Source organism: Mustela nivalis (genome assembly GCF_964662115.1).
Source record: "Mustela nivalis genome assembly, chromosome: 1".
NCBI lineage: Eukaryota > Metazoa > Chordata > Mammalia > Carnivora > Mustelidae > Mustela > Mustela nivalis.
The window spans coordinates 146,530,655-146,555,994 of NC_139020.1; the positions used below are offsets into that span (position 1 = coordinate 146,530,655).

General features: G+C 39.1%; 1 protein-coding gene across 9 annotated transcripts in view; it reads left to right on the top strand.

Annotated features, from left to right (window-relative positions):
- ULK4 (unc-51 like kinase 4) overlaps positions 1-25,340 on the top strand; it is a 636,882-nt gene that overhangs the window by 191,823 nt on the left and 419,719 nt on the right. For all 9 annotated transcript variants that reach the window (XR_014310110.1, XR_014310111.1, XR_014310112.1 and 6 more), the window contains 3 exons: positions 20,816-20,949; positions 22,580-22,701; positions 22,854-22,910. Coding sequence is in view for 4 of the 9 variants with exons in the window: in XM_082724762.1 (XP_082580888.1) it covers positions 20,816-20,949; positions 22,580-22,701; positions 22,854-22,910 (313 nt within the window). In the remaining 5 variants the exon portion in view is untranslated. The remainder of the gene's footprint in view (positions 1-20,815; positions 20,950-22,579; positions 22,702-22,853; positions 22,911-25,340) is intronic.

Genomic DNA, 25,340 nt, shown 5'->3' on the forward strand with positions numbered 1-25,340 from the left:
AGCTCTTTGAGTTTTTTCTGAAACATCTGACATGGTATTCCAGGGAGTATCACCATCTCTTCCATTTGAATTGTTTCAGAGACAACACTTTTGGTGCCCAAGTATATTGTCCCTGAAAGTCCTATATGAACCACGCCTTTCCTGTATAACAGTAGACAATTACTTGGGCATTTTTCCCGTGCTTATTTGTGCTCTACATAATTTAATATGATTATTAAATGGATATATATTCAGCATGTTTCTTTTTTGTGTTTTTTTATAGTGGGGAGGTTTGTCTGAATAACTAACTTACCTTTACCAGAAACTGGAAGTCCACTGTCTTCTCCTGTACTTCTGAAGTACTTTCAGGGTGGCCTGGCATCCAGAATAATTTTTATGGTTTTCTTCATCCTTCACTAGTTAGGTCTTGCTCAGTTTCCTTTGCTGGTCCTCCCTGATGATCCCATCTCAGTAGTAGTCCCATGCTGGAGATCTCTTTTAGTTTAATGGCCTTACCTACCATCTGCGTGTGGGTCATTGTCAGATCATTGTCAGATTAGTGTCATCAGCCTAGACCTTAACCTCTGAACTCGCATGTCAGCAGCCAACATGATATCCACACTTACTTGTCTAATGCTGGATTTTATACCCCAGATTTGCTATTCTGTTGGTCTGTACCCCTCTCAAAAAATGGCAACTCCGTTTTCCCAGCTGTTTAGTTACATAGTTATTCCTGGCTTCTCTCTTTCACATCTCACATCTCTAATCAATAACAAGTCTAATTATTTGTACCTTAAAAAAATACCTAGAATCTCACGACAATTTCTCACTCGAACTATGACACTGGCTCTTCACTAGTATTTATTCTTATGTTTGTATAATCTGTTCTCCTCATGGTATCCAGAGCTGTTTTTAACCCACAAGTCAGATCATGCCATTCCCTCTCACTGAGGGTGAGAGTCAAGGTTCTTACCATGGCCTCTAATGTCTTACAAGATCTGGAGCCTATCTCTCTGCTCTTTTCTGTCACTGTGCTCCAGCCACACAAGAACACACCAAGCACATGCTTGCTTTGGGATGTTGCGTTGTGCCTTCCCAGCTGCCTGGAACATTTTGCCCTGGCCTCCACATTGCTCGCTTCTTCACTCCATCTGCTCTCTGCTTAAATGTCATCTTGCCAGAGATGCCTTCTCTGACAAGTGACTAATTGTTTTACTCTTCTTTAACTTTTAGGATTTACCACTGTGTAAACTATTTTGTAGGTATTTGTTAATTATCTTTTTCCCACTTGAATGTACATTCCATGAGCCCTATCCCCATCATCTAGAAAAATGCTTAGCACATAGTGGACACTGTAAATATTGAGCTAATAAATGAATATCATTATCCTTGTGCTCATTGAGTTCATTTTACTAAAGGCACTGCACTGATATAAGTACTGGAGATATAAACAAGTTTAGGATATGGCAGGCTTGGCTGCAGACTCACGTGGTACAGCAGGAGGCAGATCAGGGACCTATAAAGGTGTATGTGTGTGGAATGAGCATAAGATTCCTTGGGAGATGATAGTAAGAACACTGTGGTCAGATTGGTGGGAATGACGCACAGAATAAATGGAAGGAAATGGGGGACCAGGCAGTAGATTGGAAAGAAGACGTGTCCTAGGCAGAAATAATTCTATTACAGGTTATGGGGGAGGGGAAGAGGAGTGAATCTTATTTTTTTTATGTTTTACTTGGATTACAGTGCAGATTGTTGGTCTTTTTAACTTGATCTCTTTGTAGAAAGCTAAAAACATCATTTACAGTTTTGTTTTAGAGCAATTGTAAAGTGTTTATGGACACTACACTCAAATGTTCCCACATTGTATTTTGTTCATAGAATGTGAATCCTTTTAGAAGCTAATGTTCCCCTGTCAGTAAAGCCAATCTATCCTACTATAGCCTGTGTAAACACATCCTATAATGGGAGGGCACTGGGGAGAGCACAAAGAAATGAAGCGTCATTCTAGAGTTAGTTTGATATTGTTATGGATCCCATCAGTCTTTTATTTCTCCCAGCAGAATAATGGATATTTTCTTATGTGTTAAAAGTCTGTGCTAGTGTTTGGAAACTATTTGAGTAGTTTTCGCCTTAAAAAAATAAAAGATATATTTTAGGCTATGGTAGTTAGGTAGCACATTATTACATTTTGTAACAGATAATTTAAATACCAAGGAAAAATCAGTTCCTTATAGACGAGTGTTAATTTGCTTTTTTTAATACCCTGTGAATTTTGGCAGGATTTCTTTTGGATCCCCTGATTTCCAATAGATAAACATTTCCATATTCTCTGTTTTCTGTTTCTGGAGCTACCTGTTACTTATATAAGGGATTTCCTGGAACAAGGAAAGAAGCCCTCTTCTGAAACATCTCAATATCTGAGTGGATTCAAGTGATCCAGGCTTATTGATTCCCCAACTGCCTTCCAGAAGCAAATGTAAATTCTGTCTGGAGAAGTCTAATCCTAGGCTGCAAAATACTTTTCCAGTTTCCATGTATAGAATCTAACCCTCAATAGAAAGTAATTAGGCCTACCAGGACATAAGATGATATGACAAAAACAAATGAAAAACAAACAAACAAACAAGGTAACAGTATCCACAAAGGATACAGACGATGTTGACCTTAAAATAACTAGATCAGTATATTCCTGTTCAGATGAGACATTTCAATAGAGAGCTAGAGCAATAAAAACAAACAAAAATGGGGATTCAAGAACTGAAAAATGCAGTAACTGAAAGTAGGAGTTCTGGATTAGACACAGCTGAAAAGAGAATTAATCTACTGAAGTAAGGTGGGGTTAGGATAGAGAGAAATTCAGGGTAGAAAACATGAAGAAGAGCAGAAGAGATAGGAGATGACAGTGGAAATGTTGGTTTTTACAGTAGTGCTGGATTAATTTAGATATCAGTATAGAGAGACTGTATTAAGTTATACTGTATAAAATATCAATTCTGATAGATTGCATGTTTAAATATAAAAATGTTATTTAAACAATAAAGCTTCCAGTAGATAACAAATAAAAATATCTTCATGATCCTGGAGTTGACCAACATTTTTTTAACAGGACACTAAAGCAGTTGAAGAAGGAAAATATTGATAGATTGCATTACCTTAAAATTGGGAACTCTGTTCATCAAAAGACATCATTAAGAGAATAACATAATAAGACATAGGGTGCAGGAAGGTATTTGACACACACATAATCAACAGTGGGCTCTTAATTACAGTATCTAAAGAACTGAAAGGGGATAGCCCAACAGGAAAATGAACACAAGACTTGAACAGGCAGTTTACAAAAGTCATTCTAACACACAAACACACACAAAGGTGCATAACCTTATTAATCATCAGGAAAATTCAGTTTGATTGTAATGATGTACCAAAGGATACTCACCAGAATGGCTATGATTAAAAAAATCTGTTAATGTAAATTTTGGCAAAAATGTAGAGCAACTGGAATTCTTTATATCTCCCTGTTGGAATGTAAATTGTCTTAATAATCACTTTGGAAAACTGATCATCTGCAGTGTCTACTAAACTGAATCTAAGAATGCGTTGTGATCCAGCAATTTTACTTGCAGGTGTTTACCCAACATGGGACATGTTTACATGTGCCAAGCATAAGATATTCTTAGCACTATTCATAAATTGAAACAGCTCCAACATCCATCAATAATGACTAAGTTGTGGTATATCCACACACTGGAATACTATCCAGCAATGGAAAAGAGCATGGATGAATGTCAGCAATTAGAATTCAAGCAAAGGCATGGCTGCAGATAAGTGGTAATGTTTGGTTTGATCATGATTAAGAATTGAGCCTGTTTTAGAAGTTCTCAGTGCATGAATGAATTTTCTTGACTTTTGAGTTTCACACTAAGATCATCTGTACAGACATTTAATTTGAACTTCATTAATATCTCTAATATGTTTGCCTTGGGCTAGTTTTGCTAAAGAGCATGAAGAGCATCCTAGTTATCAGCTGGAAGCCTGGGCCCTGGCCGCGAGAATCCTCAGAGTCTTCTGGGGAAGGGGGCTGGAAGCCTCAATGGGAATTCACTTAGTCTCTATTTGTACTTTGGTAGTGGTCTCTTTGATTTGGTCTACTTTCTCCCAGTCTAGAAACTTTCTGTTTCATTTTCTCTCAGAATAAACCTTCCAATTTCAATGTCTTCTTGGGTGCAAGTTCAGTGGCAGTCACCTGACTTATTGGGTAGAGGAGGTAATCTAGGGATAAGCTGCTTTTTTTTTTTTTTAATCAGACTTTGCCCTGTATTTGTTATTTTACCCTTCCTCTTTCACACTTAGTTTTAGAAGGACCTTTTTAGTCAGTAGTACCAGGCAAGTGGTTATCTACCTGGAAGAATTATGGATTTCAATTTCTTCCCAATACATATGATAAATCCGTTTCCAATGAATTGAGGAATTCAGTGGGAAAGACCAAAAAAAGGAGAAGAAAGAGAAAGAAGGGAAAAGAAGGGAAAGAAGAAAGATCTTGACCATATAGATAATGCCTACAAGTCAGTAAGAGAAGATTGAAAACCCAGTAGGAGAATGAGCAAAACACCTGACCAGGTATTTCACAAAAGAGGAGATACAAAAATATGCTTACCATGTTAATAATGAAGAAAATTCAAATGAAGACTACAGGATATGGATGGGTCAAGATGAAATCTGACACCAGTAGATAGCAATGAACTTACAACTCAGAGGCAACTCCTACCTGGCTGTTGGAACTACCTTGGGACAGCCACTTTGGGAAGAAGTGGGGCAGCACCATGATGTGGAACTGTCGTGGTTCTCTTTCTATGTATGTACCTCAGCCTCTTATGCCCCTGTAACCCAGTAGACAGATGCTGTGGCCTTCACAGTGGAAAGGTATGTAAGAAAGAAAGCTGACAGCAGCCATAATGCCTCTTACTAGAAGATTGGGTTAATAAATGGCTGTATATCCTGGATGTTCTCTTAAAATAAAACTGACCTGATAGCTATTTTATTTCCTTACAGGAAATGTTTACATTTTTCTTACATCAAAAGGAGTAGTAAATTTTTTTTTAATTTTTTATTTTTTATAAACATATATTTTTATCCCCAGGGGTACAGGTCTGTGAATCGCCAGGTTTACACACTTCACAGCACTCACCAAAGCACATACCCTCCCCAATGTCCATAACCCCACCCCCCTTCGCCCAACCCCCCTCCCCCCAGCAACCCTCAGTTTGTTTTGTGAGATTAAGAGTCACTTATGGTTTGTCTCCCTCCCAATCCCATCTTGTTTCATTGATTCTTCTCCTACCCACTTAAGCCCCCATGTTGCATCACCACCTCCTCATATCAGGGAGATCATATGATAGTTGTCTTTCTCTGCTTGACTTATTTCGCTAAGCATGATATGCTCTAGTTCCATCCATGTTGTCGCAAATGGTAAGATTTCATTTCTTTTGATGGCTGCATAGTATTCCATTGTGTACATATACTACATCTTCTTGATCCATTCATCTATTGATGGACATCTAGGTTCTTTCCATAGTTTGGCTATTGTGGACATTGCTGCTATAAACATTCGGGTGCACGTGCCCCTTTGGATCACTACGTTTGTATCTTTAGGGTAAATACCCAGTAGTGCAATTGCTGGGTCATAGGGCAGTTCTGTTTTCAACATTTTGAGGAACCTCCATGCAGTTTTCCAGAGTGGTTGCACCAGCTTGCATTCCCACCAACAGTGCAGGAGGGTTCCCCTTTCTCCGCATCCTCGCCAGCATCTGTCATTTCCTGACTTGTTGATTTTAGCCATTCTGACTGGTGTGAGGTGATATCTCATTGTGGTTTTGATTTGTATTTCCCTGATGCCTAGTGATATGGAGCACTTTTTCATGTGTCTGTTGGCCATCTGGATGTCTTCTTTGCAGAAATGTCTGTTCATGTCCTCTGCCCATTTCTTGATTGGATTATTTGTTCTTTGGGTGTTGAGTTTGCTAAGTTCTTTATAGATTTTGGACACTAGTCTTTTATCTGATATGTCGTTTGCAATTATCTTCTCCGGTTCTGTCAGTTGTCTTTTGATTTTGTTAACTGTTTCCTTTGCTGTGCAAAAGCTTTTGATCTTGATGAAATCCCAATAGTTCATTTTTGCCCTTGCTTCCCTTGCCTTTGGCGATGTTCCTATGAAGATGTTGCTGCAGTTGAGGTCGAAGAGGTTGCTGCCTGTGTTCTCCTCAAGGATTTTGATGGATTCCTTTCTCACATTGAGGTCCTTCATCCATTTTGAGTCTATTTTTGTGTGTGGTGTAAGGAAATGGTCCAATTTCATTTTTCTGCATGTGGCTGTCCAATTTTCCCAACACCATTTATTGAAGAGGCTGTCTTTTTTCCATTGCACATTCTTTCCTGCTTTGTCGAAGATGAGTTGACCATAGAGTTGAGGGTCTATTTCTGGGCTCTCTATTCTGTTCCATTGATCTATGTGTCTGTTTTTGTGCCAGTACCATGCTGTCTTGATGATGACAGCTTTGTAATAGAGCTTGAAGTCCGGAATTGTGATGCCACCAACTTTGGCTTTCTTTTTCAATATCCGTTTGGCTATTCAAGGTCTTTTCTGGTTCCATATAAATTTTAGAATTATTTGTTCCATTTTTTTGAAAAAGATGGATGGTACTTTGATAGGAATTGCATCAAATGTGTAGATTGCTTTAGGTAGCATAGACATTTTCACAATATTTATTCTTCCAATCCAGGAGCATGGAACATTTTTCCATTTCTTTGTGTCTTCCTCAATTTCTTTCATGAGTACTTTATAGTTTTCTGAGTATAGATTCTGTGCCTCTTTGGTTAGGTTTATTCCTAGGTATCTTATGGTTTTGGGTGCAATTGTAAATGGGATTGACTCCTTAATTTCTCTTTCTTCTGTCTTGTTGTTGGTGTAGAGAAATGCAACTGATTTCTGTGCATCGATTTTATATCCTGACACTTTACTGAATTCCTGTACAAGTTCTAGCAGTTTTGGAGTGGAGTCTTTTGGGTTTTCCACATATAGTATCATATCATCTGCGAAGAGTGATAATTTGACTTCTTCTTTGCCGATTTGGATGCCTTTAATTTCCTTTTGTTGTCTGATTGCTGAGGCTAGGACCTCTAGTACTATGTTGAATAGCAGTGGTGATAATGGACATCCCTGCCGTGTTCCTGACCTTAGCGGAAAATCTTTCAGTTTTTCTCCATTGAGAATGATATTTGCGGTGGGTTTTTCATAGATGGCTTTGATGATATTGAGGTATGTGCCCTCTATCCCTACACTTTGAAGAGTTTTGATCAGGAAGGGATGCTGTACTTTGTCAAATGCTTTTTCAGCATCTATTGAGAGTATCATATGGTTCTTGTTCTTACTTTTATTGATGTGTTGTATCACATTGACTGATTTGCGGATGTTGAACCAACCTTGCAGCCCTGGAATAAATCCCACTTGGTCGTGGTGAATAATCTTTTTAATGTACTGTTGAATCCTATTGGCTAGTATTTTGTTGAGTATTTTCGCATCTGTGTTCATCAAGGATATCGGTCTATAGCTCTCTTTTCTGGTGGGATCCTTGCCTGGTTTTGGGATCAAGGTGATGCTGGCCTCATAAAATGAGTTTGGAAGTTTTCCTTCCATTTCTATTTTTTGGAACAGTTTCAGGAGAATAGGAATTAGTTCTTCTTTAAATGTTTGGTAGAATTCCCCCGGGAAGCCGTCTGGCCCTGGGCTTTTGTTTGTTTGGAGATTTTTAATGACTGTTTCAATCTCCTTACTGGTTATGGGTCTGTTCAGGCTTTCTATTTCTTCCTGGTTCAGTTGTGGTAGTTTATATGTTTCTAGGAATGCATCCATTTCTTTCAGATTGTCAAATTTATTGCCGTAGAGTTGCTCATAGTATGTTCTGATAATTGTTTGTATTTCTTTGGTGTTAGTTGTGATCTCTCCTCTTTCATTCATGATTTTATTTATTTGGGTCCTTTCTCTTTTCTTTTTGATAAGTCGGGCCAGGGGTTTATCAATTTTATTAATTCTTTCAAAGAACCAGCTCCTAGTTTCGTTGATTTGTTCTATTGTTTTTTTGGTTTCTATTTCATTGATTTCTGCTCTGATCTTTATGATTTCTCTTCTCCTGCTAGGCTTAGGGTTTCTTTCTTGTTCTTTTTCCAGCTCCTTTAGGTGTAGGGTTAGATTGTGTACCTGAGACCTTTCTTGTTTCTTGAGAAAGGCTTGTACCGCTATATATTTTCCTCTCAGGACTGCCTTTGTTGTGTCCCACAGATTTTGAACCATTGTATTTTCATTATCATTTGTTTCCATGATTTTTTTCAATTCTTCTTTAATATCCCGGTTGACCCATTCATTCTTTAGAAGGATGCTGTTTAGTCTCCATGTATTTTGGTTCTTTTCAAACTTCCTTTTGTGGTTGAGTTCTAGCTTTAGAGCATTGTGGTCTGAAAATATGCCGGGAATGATCCCAATCTTTTGATACCGGTTGAGTCCTGATTTAGGACCGAGGATGTGATCTATTCTGGAGAATGTTCCATGTGCACTAGAGAAGAATGTGTATTCTGTTGCTTTGGGATGAAATGTTCTGAATATATCTGTGATGTCCATCTGGTCCAGTGTGTTGTTTAAGGCCTTTATTTCCTTGCTGATCTTTTGCTTGGATGATCTGTCCATTTCAGTGAGGGGAGTGTTAAAGTCCCCTACTATTATTGTATTATTGTTGATGTGTTTCTTTGATTTGGTTATTATTGGTTTATATATTTGGCTGCTCCCACGTTGGGGGCATAGACATTTAAAATTGTTAGATCTTCTTGTTGGACATACCCTTTGAGTATGATATAGTGTCCTTCCTCATCTCTTATTATAGTCTTTGGCTTAAAATCTAATTGAACTGATATAAGGATTGCCACTCCTGCTTTCTTCTGATGTCCATTAGCATGGTAAATTCTTTTCCACCCCCTCACTTTAAATTGGAGGGTTCTTTGGGCATAAAATGAGTTTCTTGGAGGCAACATATAGATAGGTTTTGTTTTCTTATCCATTCTGATACCCTGTCTTTTGATTGGGCCATTTAGCCCCTTAACATTCAGGGTAACTATTGAGAGATTGAATTTAGTGCCATTGTATTGCCTGTAAGGTGACTGTTACTGTATATCGTCTCTGTTCCTTTCTGATCTACCACTTGTAGGCTCTCTCTTTCCTTAGAGGACCCCTTTCAATATTTCCTGTAGAGCTGGTTTGGTGTTTTTAAATTCTTTCATTTTTTGTTTGTCCTGGAAGCTTTTAATCTCTCCTTCTATTTTCAATGATAGCCTAGCTGGATATAGTATTCTTGGCTTCATGTTTTTCCCGTTTAGTGCTCTGAAAATATCATGCCAGCTCTTTCTGGCCTGCCAGGTCTCTGTGGATAAGTCAGTTGCCAATCTAATATTTTTACCATTGTATATTACAGACTTCTTTTCCCAGATTGCTTTCAGGATTTTCTCTTTGTCACTAAGACTTGTAAATTTTACTATTAGGTGATGGGGTGTGGGCCTATTCTTATTGATTTTGAGGGGCGTTCTCTGAACCTCCTGAATTTTGATGCTCGTTCCCTTTGCCATATTGGCGAAATTCCCCCCAATATTTCTCTCCAGTATACCTTCTGCTCCCCTCTCTCTTTCTTCTTCTTCAGGAATCCCAATTATTCTAATGTTGTTTCGTCTTATGGTGTCACTTATCTCTTGAATTTTCCCCTCGTGGTCCAGTAGCTGTTTGTCCCTCTTTTGCTCAGCTTCTTTATTCTCTGTCATTTGGTCTTCTATATCACTAATTCTTTCTTCTGCCTCATTTATCCTAGCAGTGAGAGCCTCCATTTTTGATTGCACCTCATTAATAGCTTTTTTGATTTCAACTTGGTTAGATTTTAGTTCTTTTATTTCTCCAGAAAGAGCTTTTATATCTCCCAAGAGGGTTTCTGCAATATCTTCCATGCCTTTTTCGAGCCCAGCTAGAACCTTGAGAATTGTCATTTTGAACTCTAGATCTAACATATTAGCAATGTCTGTATTGATTAGGTCCCTAGCCTTCGGTACTGCCTCCTGTTCTTTATTTTGTGGTGAATTTTTCTGCCTTGTCATTTTGTCCAGATAAGAGTATATGAAGGAGCAAGTAAAATACTAAAAGGGTGGCAACAACCCCAGGAAAATATGCTTTAACCAAATCAGAAGAGATCCCAAATTGTGAGGGGGGATAAAGGGGATAAAAAAAGGTTCAGAAAGAAAGAAAGAAAAAAAGAATTAAAAAAAGAAAACGAGGGGCGCCTGGGTGGCTCAGTGGGTTAAGCCGCTGCCTTCGGCTCAGGTCATGATCTCAGGGTCCTGGGATCGAGTTCCGCATCGGGCTCTCTGCTCAGCAGGGAGCCTGCTTCCCTCTCTCTCTCTCTCTCTGCCTGCCTCTCCATCTACTTGTGATTTCTCTCTGTCAAATGAATAAATAAAATCTTTAAAAAAAAAAAAAGAAAACAAATAAAAAAGTATAAAAAAGAAAAAATATATATATTAGATAAACTAGTTAAAAAACGTTAGAAATGGGCAAAAGTTAAAAAAATTTTAGCAGCAGAAGAGAAAAAAAATGAAAATGAAAAAAATTAAATTAACTGCAAGACTGAAAAATCACACGGAGAAAGCCATGAGTTCCGTGCTTTGCTTTCTCCTCCTTTAGAATTCTGTTGCTCTCCTTGGTGTTAAAACCGCACTCCTTGGTAGGTAAACTTTGTCTTGGCTGGATTTCTTGTTGATCTTCTGGGGGAGGGGCCTGGGTAGTCATTCTCAAGTGTCTTTGCCCAAGGTGGAATTGCACCGCCCTTACCAGGGGCCGGGCTGAGTAATCCACTTGGGTTTGCTTTCAGGAGCTTCTGTTCCCTGAGCGCTTTCCGTAGAGTTCCAGAGGAGGGGAATACAAATGGCGGCCTCATGGTCTCTGGCCCGGAGGAGCTGAGAGCCCGGTGCCCCACTCCTCAGTGTGCCCTCAGAGAACAGCGCCCAGTAACTCCTGTCTGCCTGACCTCTGGCCGCCCTTTGAGCTCACCGAGCCTGCGGCTGTTTCAAGGTAACCCCGAGTTGTGAGCTTACTGTCGGCTCTGTCTCTGTAGCCAGCTTTCCTCTTACAATACCCGCAAGCTCTGCTACACTCAGACACCCCCGATCCTTCTGTGACCTTGCGGGACCTGAGACCACACTGACCGCGTGGGGCTTCGCCCCAGTTTAGCTTCTGGAGCGATGTCCCTCAGAGGAACAGACTTTTTAAAAATTCCTGATTTTGTGGTCCGTTGTTCAGCCGCTTGCCGTTAGGGGGCCCCTCCCCCCGGGGTCTATCTTCCTGTCGCCTTGGATTCACTTCTCCGCCAGCCTTACCTTTCAAAAAGTGGTTGTTTTTCTGTTTTTAGAATTGCTATTCTTCTTCTCTTCGATCTGCTGATGGATTTTTAGGTGTTTGCAATCTTTAGATAAGCTATCTAGCTGATCTCCTGCTAGTTGAAGTAGTCTCAGCCTTCTACTTCTCTGCCATCTTGACTCCTCCCCCAGGAATAGTAAAGTTTTAATGACCTGTATTTCCAAACCACCTCCTGAAAGACAGCATACTCCCTCTTATTGTAATCACTTGAGGCAGGGCTCTAAATGCAGGGGAAGCCAGAGGCACGATTTTCAAGTATGATGATCTGTGAGTAAGAGAGTAGGATGAGGAGTAATTTGCCCTCTGGGATCTTTCAAGGAAGCAGTTTCTTGAGTTTGGTGGTAGAGGTAATAGTAATTATTAATATTAATAATGACAATAATTGGGGCACCTGGGTGGCTCAATGGGTTAAAGCCTCTCCCTTCAGCTCAGGTCATGCATGATCTCAGGGTCCTGGGGTTGAGCCCTGCATCGGGTTCTCTGCTCAGCAGGGAGCCTGCCTCCTCCTCTCTCTCTTTGCCTGCCTCTCTGCCTACTTGTGATTTCTGTCTGTCAAATAAATAAATAAAATCTTTAAAAAAGTAATAAGAATAATTAACAATACTAGCTACCATTTTTTGAGAATTGACTGTGTGTCCTTCTCCAGGCTACTAGCTCATTGAATTGTTACAGCGGTATCCTACAATGTGGGAATTATTATCTCATTTATAATTAGAAAACTTAAGCTTTTAAGAGGTAAAAGAATTTGTGCAGGATCACAGTTTTATGCAATGCTTCAGGGAATTACATACACGTTTGTTCGGCCGCTCCATCTTAGTATTGTTGGATGAAGTGACCCTGCTGAAGGAAAGGAGAAAAAACATCAGACATCTTAATGGACCACGGACCATAATAAACTTTTGGAGGCAGTGCTGTGGACTGTCATTGGCTTACGACTTTTTGAAAGTCATCCTGATACTTGGCACTGTGACAAAGCATAACTCCATAGATTTTACAGAGAGGGATTGTCTTTTTGTCTGCATTCAGCACTTAACATTTGGTAGCATCTCATGTGTTATTGAGCATTATATCACCGAAACAATATCTTTTCTTTTCTCTCTTTTTTTTGAGAACAGCTGACACACGGTGTTACATTACTTTGAGATGTACAACAGAGTGATTCCGTAACTCTGTACATGGTCCTGTGTCCACTGCAAGTGTAGCTCCCATCAGTCCCCATACAATGCTTTTACAGTACCAGTGCCTATATTTCCTATGCTGTGCCTTTCATTCCTGTGACTTAAAAAAATGGACTCTGTAGGACAATGATATTATTCCATGTTTTGAATAGATAACTTGTATTCATTGTTCAAAAATCAAAGAAAATTCAGAAGTGAGAAATATATTCCACCTCTGATTCCGAGGCCCCAGAGCACCATCATGCAATACTAAGCAGTGTTATTAGTTCATTTTGGCTTGTGTATCCTTCCAGAGAATTTTTTATCCAAGGAAATGTGAGTATAGATCCTATTTGTCTGTTTACACACACAAAAAATACTGTTTTGAACTTTTCCTGTTTTACTTAACAATGTCTCTTATACATCATTCTTTCCCTATAGTATATAGAGAGTTTCCTTTTTTCTTTTTTTTAATTGTTACAGTGTAATGATGGACCATATTTTATTTAACCATCCCTCTTTTTCTGGGCATGTTCCTCCTTAATTTCTTACTGTTATAAGCAGAAAAATATGAATGTGTTGCAGGTATACTATTATATACAGAATAATTTCTTCCTAGAGGTAGATTTGCTAGACTTTTAAAAAAAAATTTTGAAGATAACTGCCCATCTGCTGTCTCTGGGATTTGTGCCAAGTTATACTTCCACCAGCAGTACAGGGGTGTTGGTATCATCCCGAGTCTTGATGGCAGTCTTTGCTATCAAACTTTCTGCATTTGGCCATTTGAAGGCTATACAGTTATTTTAATATACTGTTGACCCTTGACCAATATGGGTTTGTACTGTATGGGTCCACATTTATACAGATTTTTTTTTCAATAAATACCTTGGAAAATTTTTTTGAGATTTGTGACAATTTGAAAAAAGCTTACAGATGAAGCGTATAGCCTAGAAATATTGAAAAAAATTAAGAAAAAGTTGGGTATGTCATGAATGCACAAAATATATATAGATACTAGTCTATCTTACCATTTACTGTCATAAAATACATATAAATCTATTATAAAAAGTTAAAACTTGGGCGCCTGGATGGCTCAGTCAGTTAAGTGTCTGACTCTTGGTTTTGGCTTAGGGTGTGATTTTGAGGTCCTGGGATTGAGCCCTGCATAGATATGCATGCTCAGCGGGGAGTCGACTTCACCGTTCCCCTGCCCCTCCCCACTCATGTGCAGTCTCTCACTCTCTCTAAAATAAGTAGATAAATCTTAAAAAATGTTAAAATTGATCACAGCTCAAGCATAATACTATACAGGGTGCCATTTGTAGTTGAGAGAGATAATAAGCAAATGTAAAGATGTAGTATTAAATCATAGCTACATAAAACTCACTGTAGCACATACTGTATTACTATAAGAATTTTATAGCTACTTCGTGGTGCAGTTGCAGTGAGCTCAAGTGTTGGGAGTATCTGCTTAAAACATCATGTGGCACTAGTTGTCTGGGCTTGAGCAACAGTTCATCTCTGTAGGAAATTGTGTTATCACAGTAAAAAGTGCTCTATTGTGGTTCCTGTATTGGTAGTTAGGTTTTCTCAGTTGAGGGGGTCAAAAGTTATATGTGGACTTTGAACTGTGTGGGGAGCTCCGCACCCTCAACCCCCACATTATTCAAGGGCCAACATACATTTCTCTTATTATGGGCAAAGTGGAGCATCTTATTGCTTGGGCCATTTATATTATCTTCTCTGTATATTGCCTTTTCCTGTCCTTCATATTTTCTCTTGGCTTCTTAGTTTTATTCTAATTGATATCTGGGAGGCATGTATACGTATGCCTCCTATATATACACACATATACATAAGTGTGTATATGTGTCTGTGTGTACATATCGTCTTTTGTGGTGTGAATTGAAAATATTTTCCTACAGTTTGTCTTTTTATTTTTTTAAAGATTTTATTTATTTATTTGAGAGAGAGAGATATCACAAGTAGGCAGAGAGGCAGGCAGAGAGAGAGAGAGGGATGCAGGCCCCCTGGTGAGCAGAGAGCCCGATGTGGGACTCGATCCCAGGACCCTGGGATCATTACCTGAGCCGAAGGCAGGGGCTTAACCCACTGAGCCACCCAGGCGCCCCCAGTTTGTCTTTTTTAAAAAGATTCAACTTTATTGAGGTATAATTGACATATAAAATTTAAGGTGTTTAAAGAGTAGATTGTGGTGATTTGATACATTATGAAAGGACTCCCCCAGCTAGCTAATTAATACCTTCACCACTTACAGATTTATCTTTATTTTTCTTTTGAGAGCATTTAAGTTTTACTTTCTTAGTAAATTTCAGTTATTACAATAAAGTGTTCTCCACCATAGTTACTATGTTTTTTTTTTTTAGCTTTATTTTTTCAGTGTTCCAAGAGTCATTGTTTATGCACCACACCCAGTGCTCCAAGCAATATGGGCCCTTCTTAATATGCACCACCAGGCTCACCCAACCCCACAACTCCCTCCCCGCCAAAACCCTCAGTTTGTTTCTCAGAGTCCTCAGTCTCTCATGCTTTGTCTCCCCCTCCGATTTCACCCAGCTCCCTTCTCCTCTCCTTCTCCCAATGTTTCCCGTGTTATTCCTTATGCTCCACAAGCAAGTGAAACCATATGATACTTGACTCTCTCTGCTTGACTTCACTCCAGTCCTATCCATGTTGATACGAAAGTTGGGTATTAATCTTCCTGATGCAGGCATAGTACTCCATTGTACATATGGACCATATCTTCTTTATCCATTTTTCTATTGAAGGGCATCTTGGCTCTTTCCACAGTTTGGTGACTGTGGCCATTGCTGCTGTGAACACTGGGGTACAGATGGCCCTTCTTTTCACTACATCTGTATCTTTGGGGTAAATACCCAGTAGTGCAATTGCAGGGTTATAGGGTAGCTCTACTTTTAATTCCTTAAGGAATCTCCACACTGTTTCCAAAGTGGCTGCACCAGCTTGCATTCCCACCAACAGTGTACGAGGGTTCTCGTTTCCCCACATCCTCTCCAACACTTGTTGTTTAGAGAGCCCAGATATGGACCCACGACTGTATGGCCAAATAATCTTCAACAAAGCAGAAATACGTATACAGTGGAAAAAAGACAGTCTCTTCAATAAATAGTGCTGGGAAAATTGGACATATACCACACCAAAGATATACTCGAAATCGTTAAAAAAACCTCAACATGAGGCAGGAATCTATCAAAATCCTAGAGGAGAACATAAGCAGTAACCTTTTCAACATCAGCTACAGCAATTTTTTTCAAGATATGTCTCCAAAGGCAAAGGAAACAAAAGTAAAAATGAACTTTTGGGACTTCATCAAGATCGAAAGCTTCTGCACAGCAAAGGAAACAGTTTACAAAACAAACAGGCAACCCACAGAATGGGAGAAGATATTCACAAATGACACTACAGACAAAAGGCTGATATCCAAGATCTATAAAGAACTCCTCAAACTCAACACCCCAAAAAACAGATAATCATGTCAAAAAATGGCCAGAAGACATGAACAAATGCTTCTTCAAAGAAGACATACAGATGGTTAACAGACACATGGAAAAATGTTCATCATCATTAGCCATCAGGGAGATTCAAATCAAAACCACATTGAGATACCACCAGTTAGAATGGCCAAAATTAAGAAGTCACTATGTTTTACATTAGATCCTCTGACCTTATTGCTCCTATCACGGAAAGTTGAACCATCTTATCTACTTCTCTTTATTTTTCCACCCTCAGCATCTGGCAACTACTATTTTACTCTCAGTTTCTATGAGTTTGACTTTTCTTTTCCTTCTTTCCTTCCTTCCTCCCTCCCTCCCTTCTTTCCTTCCTTCCTTCCTTCCTCTCTCTCTCTCTCTCTCTCTCTCTTTCTTTCTAGATTCCACACAAAAATGCTACCATGTAGTATTTCACTTCTTGGCTTGCTTGACTTAGCACAGTGCCCTTAAAATCCATCCATGTTGTCTCAAATGGCAGGATTTCCTTTGACATGCTGCATAATACTCCATTGTATTTGTATACCACATCATCTTTATCTATTCATCACTTGATGAACCAAATGGAGGAAATATTTTTCCTCCATTTGTTTTTTGATTTTACTTATGGTATCTCTTTCTTAGAAAAAGCTTTTCTTAGAAATTTTATTCCTTCCTTCCTTATTTCTCTCTCCCCTCCCCTCCTTTATCTTTCCCTTCCTCCCTCCTTCCCTCCCTCCCTTTCTCCCTCCCTTCCTTATATAACACAGCTCTATAAATGCCAAACACATCAAACAGTAGAGTTAAGAAAAAGACCTTGGAAAAAGTAAGGACCAAGGAATTGCTTCAGAGAACCAGGTAAAGACTTAGGGCAGTTTCAATAGCAATATGTGTCTAGTCAGCTAATATTTATCAGGCACTTATTTCATGTCAGGAACTGTACTCAGAAGTAGAAGGATAGGGTGAACAAAATCAGATATGGTTCTTGCCCTATGGTATTTTTAAATTTCCTGGGATGCAAACTATCAGATAATCAAAAATACATCATAAAAGGTATAAAAAATACATTATAAAATGTGTGAAAATCGTAAAATCTCACTGGCCAGGAGGGAAGAGAAGATTCATGCAGGCAGAGAGGCAATACCTTGTTGCTGGGGAAGGTGAGAGGGGCTGGAAGAACAGTGTAACCAGAGGAAAAGAATGCAAACCAAAGCTGGAAATGCAGTTGGGGGCCAGACCCTATAGGCATTGCAGGTCATGATAGGGAGTTTTAAGAACTCCCATGTTGGGGTGCCTGGGTGGCTCAGTGGGTTAAAGCCTCTGCCTTTGGCTCAGGTCATGATCCCAGGGTCCTGGGATTGAGCCCTGCATTGGGCTCTCTGCTCAATAGGGAGCTTGCCTTTCTGCCTACTTGTGATCTCTGTCAAATAAATAAATCTTAAAAAAAAAAAAGTACTCCCATGTTAAGGATAGTGGGATTCCACTGAAAGGTTTTAAGAACAGGAGGAACCTGGTGGACAAGATCCACATAGATGTAGGGTGTGTAAGGGTTAAAATGACAGAGTAGAAGGACATACACCAGCTAGGAGGCTATTGTAGTTGTGTGGAAGAAGGTAATATGGAAGCTTGCATTTGATTGGGAGCGAAAAAGTGTACGGGTTTGGGAAACATTTAATGATTGATGTGCTATAGGAAGTAAGAGTAAAGGAGGTGATAAGGATGACTCTTAGGCTTCTGGTTTGTATTAATAGGGTAGAGAGTGATGTCTTGCAATGGGACATTATATTCTGAAAGACCACAGGTTGGTTGGGATGATATTCATGTTTACCTGGGATATGTAGATTTTGAAATGCCTTTGAGACAAAGAAAAGCAGAAGTCAAATCAGCAGTGGAATATAGAGACCAGGTTTGGGCTGCAGCTCTGGAATTGGAGTATATACAGGTGTATATGTGGAATTCAAATCATTGATGGAGATGAGATTGCCTGGGTCAAATGGTAGTAGGAAAAGAGCAGTAGATCTAGAACTGAGTCTTGATAAACTTGAGCATTTAGAAGCACGAATCAACAAAAGACACAGAGAAGGACCAACTGAAGAAACTGGAAAAGAACACTAGAAAGGTATGGTGTTATGGTATATAGAGGAGTAGGAGGGGTGACAACAGTGTTGAACACTGCTGACACGTGCCCACTTGATTTGATGTCAGTTACCTTCAAGTGAGTGATGACCGTGAGTGAGACTGAGGTGGGTTGAGGAACATGTAGGAGGAACTGTGGAGGTGCTAGGTATAGATTTCTGTTTTAAGAGGTTTGATGAGAAGGGACTGAGAGAAGCAATGAGGAAGTTGTTAGAAGAATTATGAAAATTATGTTGTTAAGTGGCCAAAAGTAAATATATAAAAGGGAAAATGAGTAATTGGCAGTTTTAAGGTTCTGAGAAGGTAGGGGAGAATGAGAGCTAAAGCACAGAGCAAAGGAGAGATAGGTCCTCTGTTGAGATGGGAGGAAATGTGGCTAGGATGTGATTCACAGGAGGTGCGCATGTTGAGACTTAGGAAGGACAGTTCCTTCATGACGCTTTCTATTTTCTCTGTACAATAGTTAGAATCACTCAGTGAGAGTCTGATGAGAGGGTGGACCCTTAGGGGTTTGAAGAGAAGAACAATTTGAAAATAGACTGACATACATTGACCAATGAGATATTCAGATTGCTGCTACTGCTCTGGGCCATTCAGTAGTGGTGTCACGCATTTATGGTGGAGTTGAGCTTCAGCAGCCTTCTTTGCAGGCATCCAGAAAGCTGATCTTTGGACTCATCCAGAGTATGTTTGGCTAGATGGGCCCACAGAAAAGACAGGGGATAAAAGGGTATCAAAATGATAGATAATGGGATATAATCGAAGCAGGAAGTAAGTAAAGAGAAGTCTTGGTGGATTGGGAGAAAACATCATGGATTCAATTAGGAGAAGTTTCCTGAAATTGAGGATTGGTCACAGTAGAAGAGTGTGCAAGTAGGATCAAGAGCAGATTATGCTTAGGGGGTGTGTTTGAAATACTCATCTTGGAGGAGACAAAGTATTCTTTCACTTCAGAAAAGCTGTTGGGCAGATGGCTAAGGCTGGGCAGGGAGATGTCAGGCAACCCCTTTTGGGGAGCAGAAAAGGAAGATTAGTTTTCCCCCTCCTTGGTATTTTCAGGTCCCTCTCCTTGGGTTGGGCTGAGGGAACAGTGCCAACTAATCAAGAGATTCTTAAAGTTGCTGCTCTTGTCTCCGAAGCTTCCGGCCATAACAACAGTGTGTGGTGGCGTGTGTTTGGAAGCTCCAGGCTGGCTGGCTGAGAAGGCTGTCCCCATGCACTGTATCACATCTCCTGTCCATTTATTATGAAGTCTCAGGGTCTCATTTCTGTGGTTTACTTGTCATCAGAAAGTTTTGTCCTGTGAATTCTTTAAGTAGTAGTGATACACTGCTGGTGATTCATGAGTGTTTCCCCTGATTTTAATGAATGCCATGTTCTTGTTAGAGTGTGGCCAGCACTGTTATCAGTAACTTGAGCAGAGGATACTAACTGGCTGATGGAAACAGACTTTTGATTCAGTGTTGCCCGCGTGTGTTCACGTAGAGCTCCAAGTAATAGTGAGCAAAAATGGTAAAAAGCCTGACCAGATCTACGAAGAGAGCTACATGAATGCTAAGCATTACGATTTCAGTATTCTTTATATCTATATGTGTATATATTCTTTATATCTATATGTGTTATTTACAAGCCCCCCTCTTTCCAGTTGGCAAGAAGTTCTCTCTGGGAAGTAAAAATTGGGTGATATGAGTGAGAACAAGGGATGATGGCATGGGGAATATAAAGGAGCTTTCATGCAACAAAATCAGTGAACTCACTGCCCACTCAAGAAACAAGAGGAGTGGGCATTTGGGAATGTGCCTGGTGGGTTCAGCTGAGGGGATGAAACATGAGCCTAAAAGTTTTCAACCTTACCCTCAGTGTCTGGAGTAATGGCCCGGTATGTTCCTTGGGTCTGGGCTGGGCACACTTGGTCAGAGATTGATGTACTAAATGCCAGTGGGTTGAAGAAGTCCTATGTTTGTTAAAGGACAGAGATCACAAAACTAGGGGAAAAGGAACATGTGAAATGCAGATGTTTTGATATAGTATCTGCTATCCATATCATCCAATGTTGAAATGAAACTCTTTCTTTGGATTTATGTACACAATTAGTGAAGGAGCTGGAATTCATGGGACTTGTCTGAGGTTCCAAGCAAATTTAGTACTGATGACCAACAGAAGTGCAGACAACTTGTGGTTCCACTTTGAATCTTTGAAACTCCAAGAGCGCTCTTCTGCCCAGATGCCTTTTTCTGCCTTTCATCTGTCATCTGAAAAATGCGGTTTCTTTTCCTGGGCCAAGGCTAAATGAAATCAGGGCATTATTTTGTAATATGTTGGCAGATACATTCTAAGTTGCCTTATTTTCTTACTGCATAAACATTTTGATTTTTCTAAGGCAAAAATAGACTGTGCCTGACAAATTGCTACAAATCCAAATGTCAGCATGATTGGGACTGTGCCCCCTGGAAACACTTGCCTTGGCGGCATTTTCAGACAGATGCTATCAACTGTTCTATCATGAGAGGTAATCTTTTGCACTTTCCTGTATATAGGCTGGTGATGTACATCGAGAGAGACAGCAGAAAGACCACTCCAGGCAAGGAGCAGGAAAGCAGCAATGAATACCTGTCCAGATGCCTGGACCTTCTCATCCATCACATCGTGCAGGAACTGCCACGGATCCTGGGTAAAATCGGGGGCTCCTTCGCAGGCCCGATGCTGACTGCCTTTCTGTGCATGAGCTTTTTGGTTGTGCCTCTTTTTTAGTCTTGCCTCTCGCTTATCACAGGCGAGTACAGTGACATCTTTTCTTGGTTGTGTCCTTTCAAGATTTCAATTCAAGATTTGCTTTATCTGTTTTATAGTTATTTTGAATCAGTGACATGACGGAGGCAATGAGCAGGCTAAAGGTCACACTGAGGTGTTCTCTGTGGTGAACGAGCAATTTTGGAAAAACCAACACAAGGAAAGCATCTTAAGAGCTTAAAATTGAACTTAGGCTTTCTTGAGATTTCTCTCTGCCTAATTCTGAAGAAAAAAATTTTCGTTCAGGTTACAGCCACACATTTATTTACTGTCAAAAGAATTTTAAAATGCGTAGGCATTAATGTATAGATATTAAAGAATTTTAATTTTGAAGTTCAAAGCTTAGAAACTTCTGGAGTTTGAAGAAATTTAAATAAACATATCACATAAGGATTTGCAAAAGATGTCTATCCCAGTTAATCTCTTATTCATTGTTATTTGGAGAAACTAAAATAATCTAAGGAATGCATACATTTTATTTAAATCCCATTCCATGCTTTTCCAGCAGATGTAGCTGTAAACCAGAAATGTTTAAAATGTGAAATTTGATCCAGTCTCTTATGGTAAAATATACTTTGACTCAGAAGTGTTGAGTATTAAATCAGAATAATGAAAATATCTTCATGGCTGATTGATGGTATCCTTTTGGTCCTTACTTATACTTTGAGAGTTTTTTTTTTTTTTTTTCCTGTTAATGACTGAAAATAGAACATTTCAAATTTTTTGGGGGGGGATTGTAACCTTTTATAAGATTTCAACCTGAAGAGTACAGTCTGTTCAGTTGGTAGTTGATTTTCTTAGTGCCAGATTCATCCTGTTTTAGGATGTGATGCTAAGATTCAGATGTCCATAATACAAGTTTTATTTATGATTGGACTTATCATCCAATAGGAAGTTTTAGGAATTGATCCTTTTTCTTCCATCCTATTCTGTTATTTAAAAATTGCAGTCTATAATCTGTTCACTTACATATTTTTTAAGTAGGCTGGGCATAGAACCCAACATGGGACTTGAACTCATGACTCTGAGATCAAGACCTGAGCTGAGATCGAGAGTTGGGTGCTTAAACGACTGAGCCACCCAGGAGCCCCCATTTTTAATTTTTATTTTATTTTATTTTATTATTTATTTATTTTTTTTTCAGTGTTCCAAGATTCATTTTTAATTTTTTAAATAAATTTTTTCTGTTTACAGAAATGAAAAGTGCTTGTGGTTAAAATTTGGAAAAGACCAAAAAAACAAAGAATAATCACCATGTTGAAAACCACTACTATAAACTCTGTTTAAAGTTGCTCAATGAAAGATCAAACTTATATCCATTCTGTCCCCAGAGGCCACAGCTTTCTATTATAATCTCAATATTTGTGAATAAAATAACACAGCTCCTACCCACTTCTTTTATTTGGAAAGTAATTATCACAGCAGCCCCATGAGTGTTCAAGCAGTGACTGGTGATCCTGAAGTATTTGTGGTCTGTAACCTTCGTGTGTGCTCTGGGATGTGCTTTGCAGGTGACATTCTTAATGCCTTGGCTAATGTTTCTGGCCGCAAACACCCATCAACAGTCCAAGCGAAGCAGCTGAAGCTGTGTCTACCCCTGATGCCTATCGTGCTTCACCTCGTAACTTCTCAGGTACTATCTTATTAGCAAAAAAAAATAATGTAAAAGTGACTCCCTTTTTGGTTAAACTGAGTCTTAGAGACTGCAACTCAGACAGAACATTTTTATTTTGTTTTCTTACACGTGGCTTTCAGGATTTAACTGTGGAAACTCTCATCACACAGGTATTTCGACCTCAAGTTGTAACAGAAGAATTCCTTTTCAGTTATGGAACTATTCTTGTGAGTAACACTGAATTTTTAACGTTCCTAATAAAAATGTGGCTGTCTTTACTGTCTGTGGAATTTGGTGTCAGAATGAAGTAATTTTAAAATCCTTGTGGTATTTATTTGACTCTAGGGATGTGACCTTTTTATATTTTTATCTGTTGACTGTAATAAAATTTGACATTTGGAGAAAAATACGTTCTCTCCTGATAATGTATTTTGTTCAGATACCACCCAAGTAGGGCAAATAAGTCCATAGAAAACACTTCATAGATTTTGGTATTAAACGTTGTGAAAAAATTTAAAATAGTCAACCTGGAGAGAATAGAATGCTGGGAATATGTTATCATCATTATTTACTTTGGCTTATGTTGTCCAGTTGCGTGCAGTGTCTCTTTTTATGATGGCATTTCTCTAAGTTAAGCTCAATTTAACTTTTTCTTTAATTTTGATGAGATGGGTAACAATGAAACGCAAATCATTGTCCTGCTTTCACTTCATTTTTGTTGACAAAAAATAATCTTTTTGTTCAGGTTGTGGCTCATGAATCATATTATCTTTTTTTCTAGCCTGGAATAGTTATATATTGTTGATAAAATGGGGACCTACACAAAGGGGAAGCTGCGATATTTGTCACATGCCATCTCCAGTCTTACTTTGATATTAATAACAAACACTCAGTTTAGATTTTCAAAACGCCATAGGGGTTTCTAGTTAAAATGAAGTAAACATCTCTATATTATCCCAAGTTTGGAATACAAAAAAATGACTGTCCTTTGCAAGTGGGAGTGTAGTTTTCTATAAGGTTCATCATAGTATAAAATAATGAAGTTTTGAAGTTGAGTGGAGATCACTGATTTTTTTAAGAAGTGTGTTCAAGCAATGTAGTTAGGGTCCTTTTGTACCTAACTTCAAATCTTTATTATCTTAAGTGCCTTGAATTCCAAATTTTGCAAAGTATGTAATTTTGTTGTTGTACATTCATGGATTGCAAATTATTAGAATTTTCATTTGCTACCTTCTTTAATTTGCCTTTTAATCTGTTTTTAAGTACTATATAGGTATCACTTTGGCATGTCGTAATTCCCTGATCCTTTTGCACTGAGCTATTGTTGCCTGGAAATGGTAGTTTTGCCCTTGTAGGCATCTTGGAATCTTTTGACATGATGTTTATTTGGAAGGCCAATAATTGTCCTTGTTTGTTTGCTCTCTTATTTTTTTCTCCTGTGGAGTGCTTTTCTCTGTGTACATTAACTGACTACAGTTTAGGTTTTCAAGGAACTGGCAAGTGTCTCCAACAAAAAAAGTCTTTATGAACTTCAGGAATTATTGTGTGTGTGTTTTGGGGAGAACACATCTGCTCCATCTAATGCTATGCTCCAGACAAGGGAGGAGGGCTCACCAAGGAGGGGCCTCCTTATCTTCTCCCAAGGATGGGTGAACTCTGTGTGGATTAGGAGGTAGTCTGCAGGGTCCTCTTAATATAGGCCCTTTTAGGGAATGGAAAATTCTTGGTTGAAAGGTAGTTAGGATATTGGAAAAATCTTCAGCCTTGTCCCCCCCCCCCCCACCCGATAATGTCACTCAGGTAGAGGGAGTTTAGGCAAGTAAAATGGAAAAGATCTTTTGGCTTTCTCCATGATGTTTTCTTAGTTTGGATCATGACCAGTCCCAGAATTTTTTCATCATTTTCCTCATCTCATATGTTATTTGGCCTTAGCTGCGTGTTCATTCTTCTTCTACTCAGTGTGGATGGCTTTGATGAAAAATTAGTAAAGGGGAAGAGGTATTGACTAAAATGAAGGACCTAGATTTACTTACCTACAGAGTTCTTATGCATTTATTATGAACTATTGAGAATTGGTTGTTACTTCTGCGAACTTATTCATAATCTATCCAGAGGGTGCCAAAGGTATTATCGAAGTCACTGTGCCCTACTGATGCCACCAGACGAAGTCAATTCATCCAACATCCTTCAGCTTCACAGAAATTCACAGCGCAGATTAGCATATTAAAGCCTCTTGAGTTTTGAGCTTTGAAATAATTCTTTAAAATTTTATTTTGGTAAAGGTTTCCTCTTTTTTGGGAAGAGGTTTTGTTTGTTGGTTTTGTGTGCATGTGTATGCGCGTGCATGCGTGTGTGTGTGTGTGTAGAGAAGGGGGCTGCACAGCTGTATGTAGCAGTCCTGTAGAAACTGTCCAGAGCGTGGGGCATCTTCTGTCCTGGTGGCCTGAGGGGGTCATTCTGGTGTGTGTATTTAGTACTGTGCTTTGAAAGCCTTATTGTTCTATTTGGAGTTAAATATTATTTTTAGTATTTTTTTCAAAATATATCTGGTAGAATAGCTTAGTTTACCTTCATTTGAGCTACTCTAGCCTGGTTCATCTTCAGTAGCTATATCCAGTGGCAGCACGTTGCTCTCCAGAGCTTTCTGGGCTTCCTCT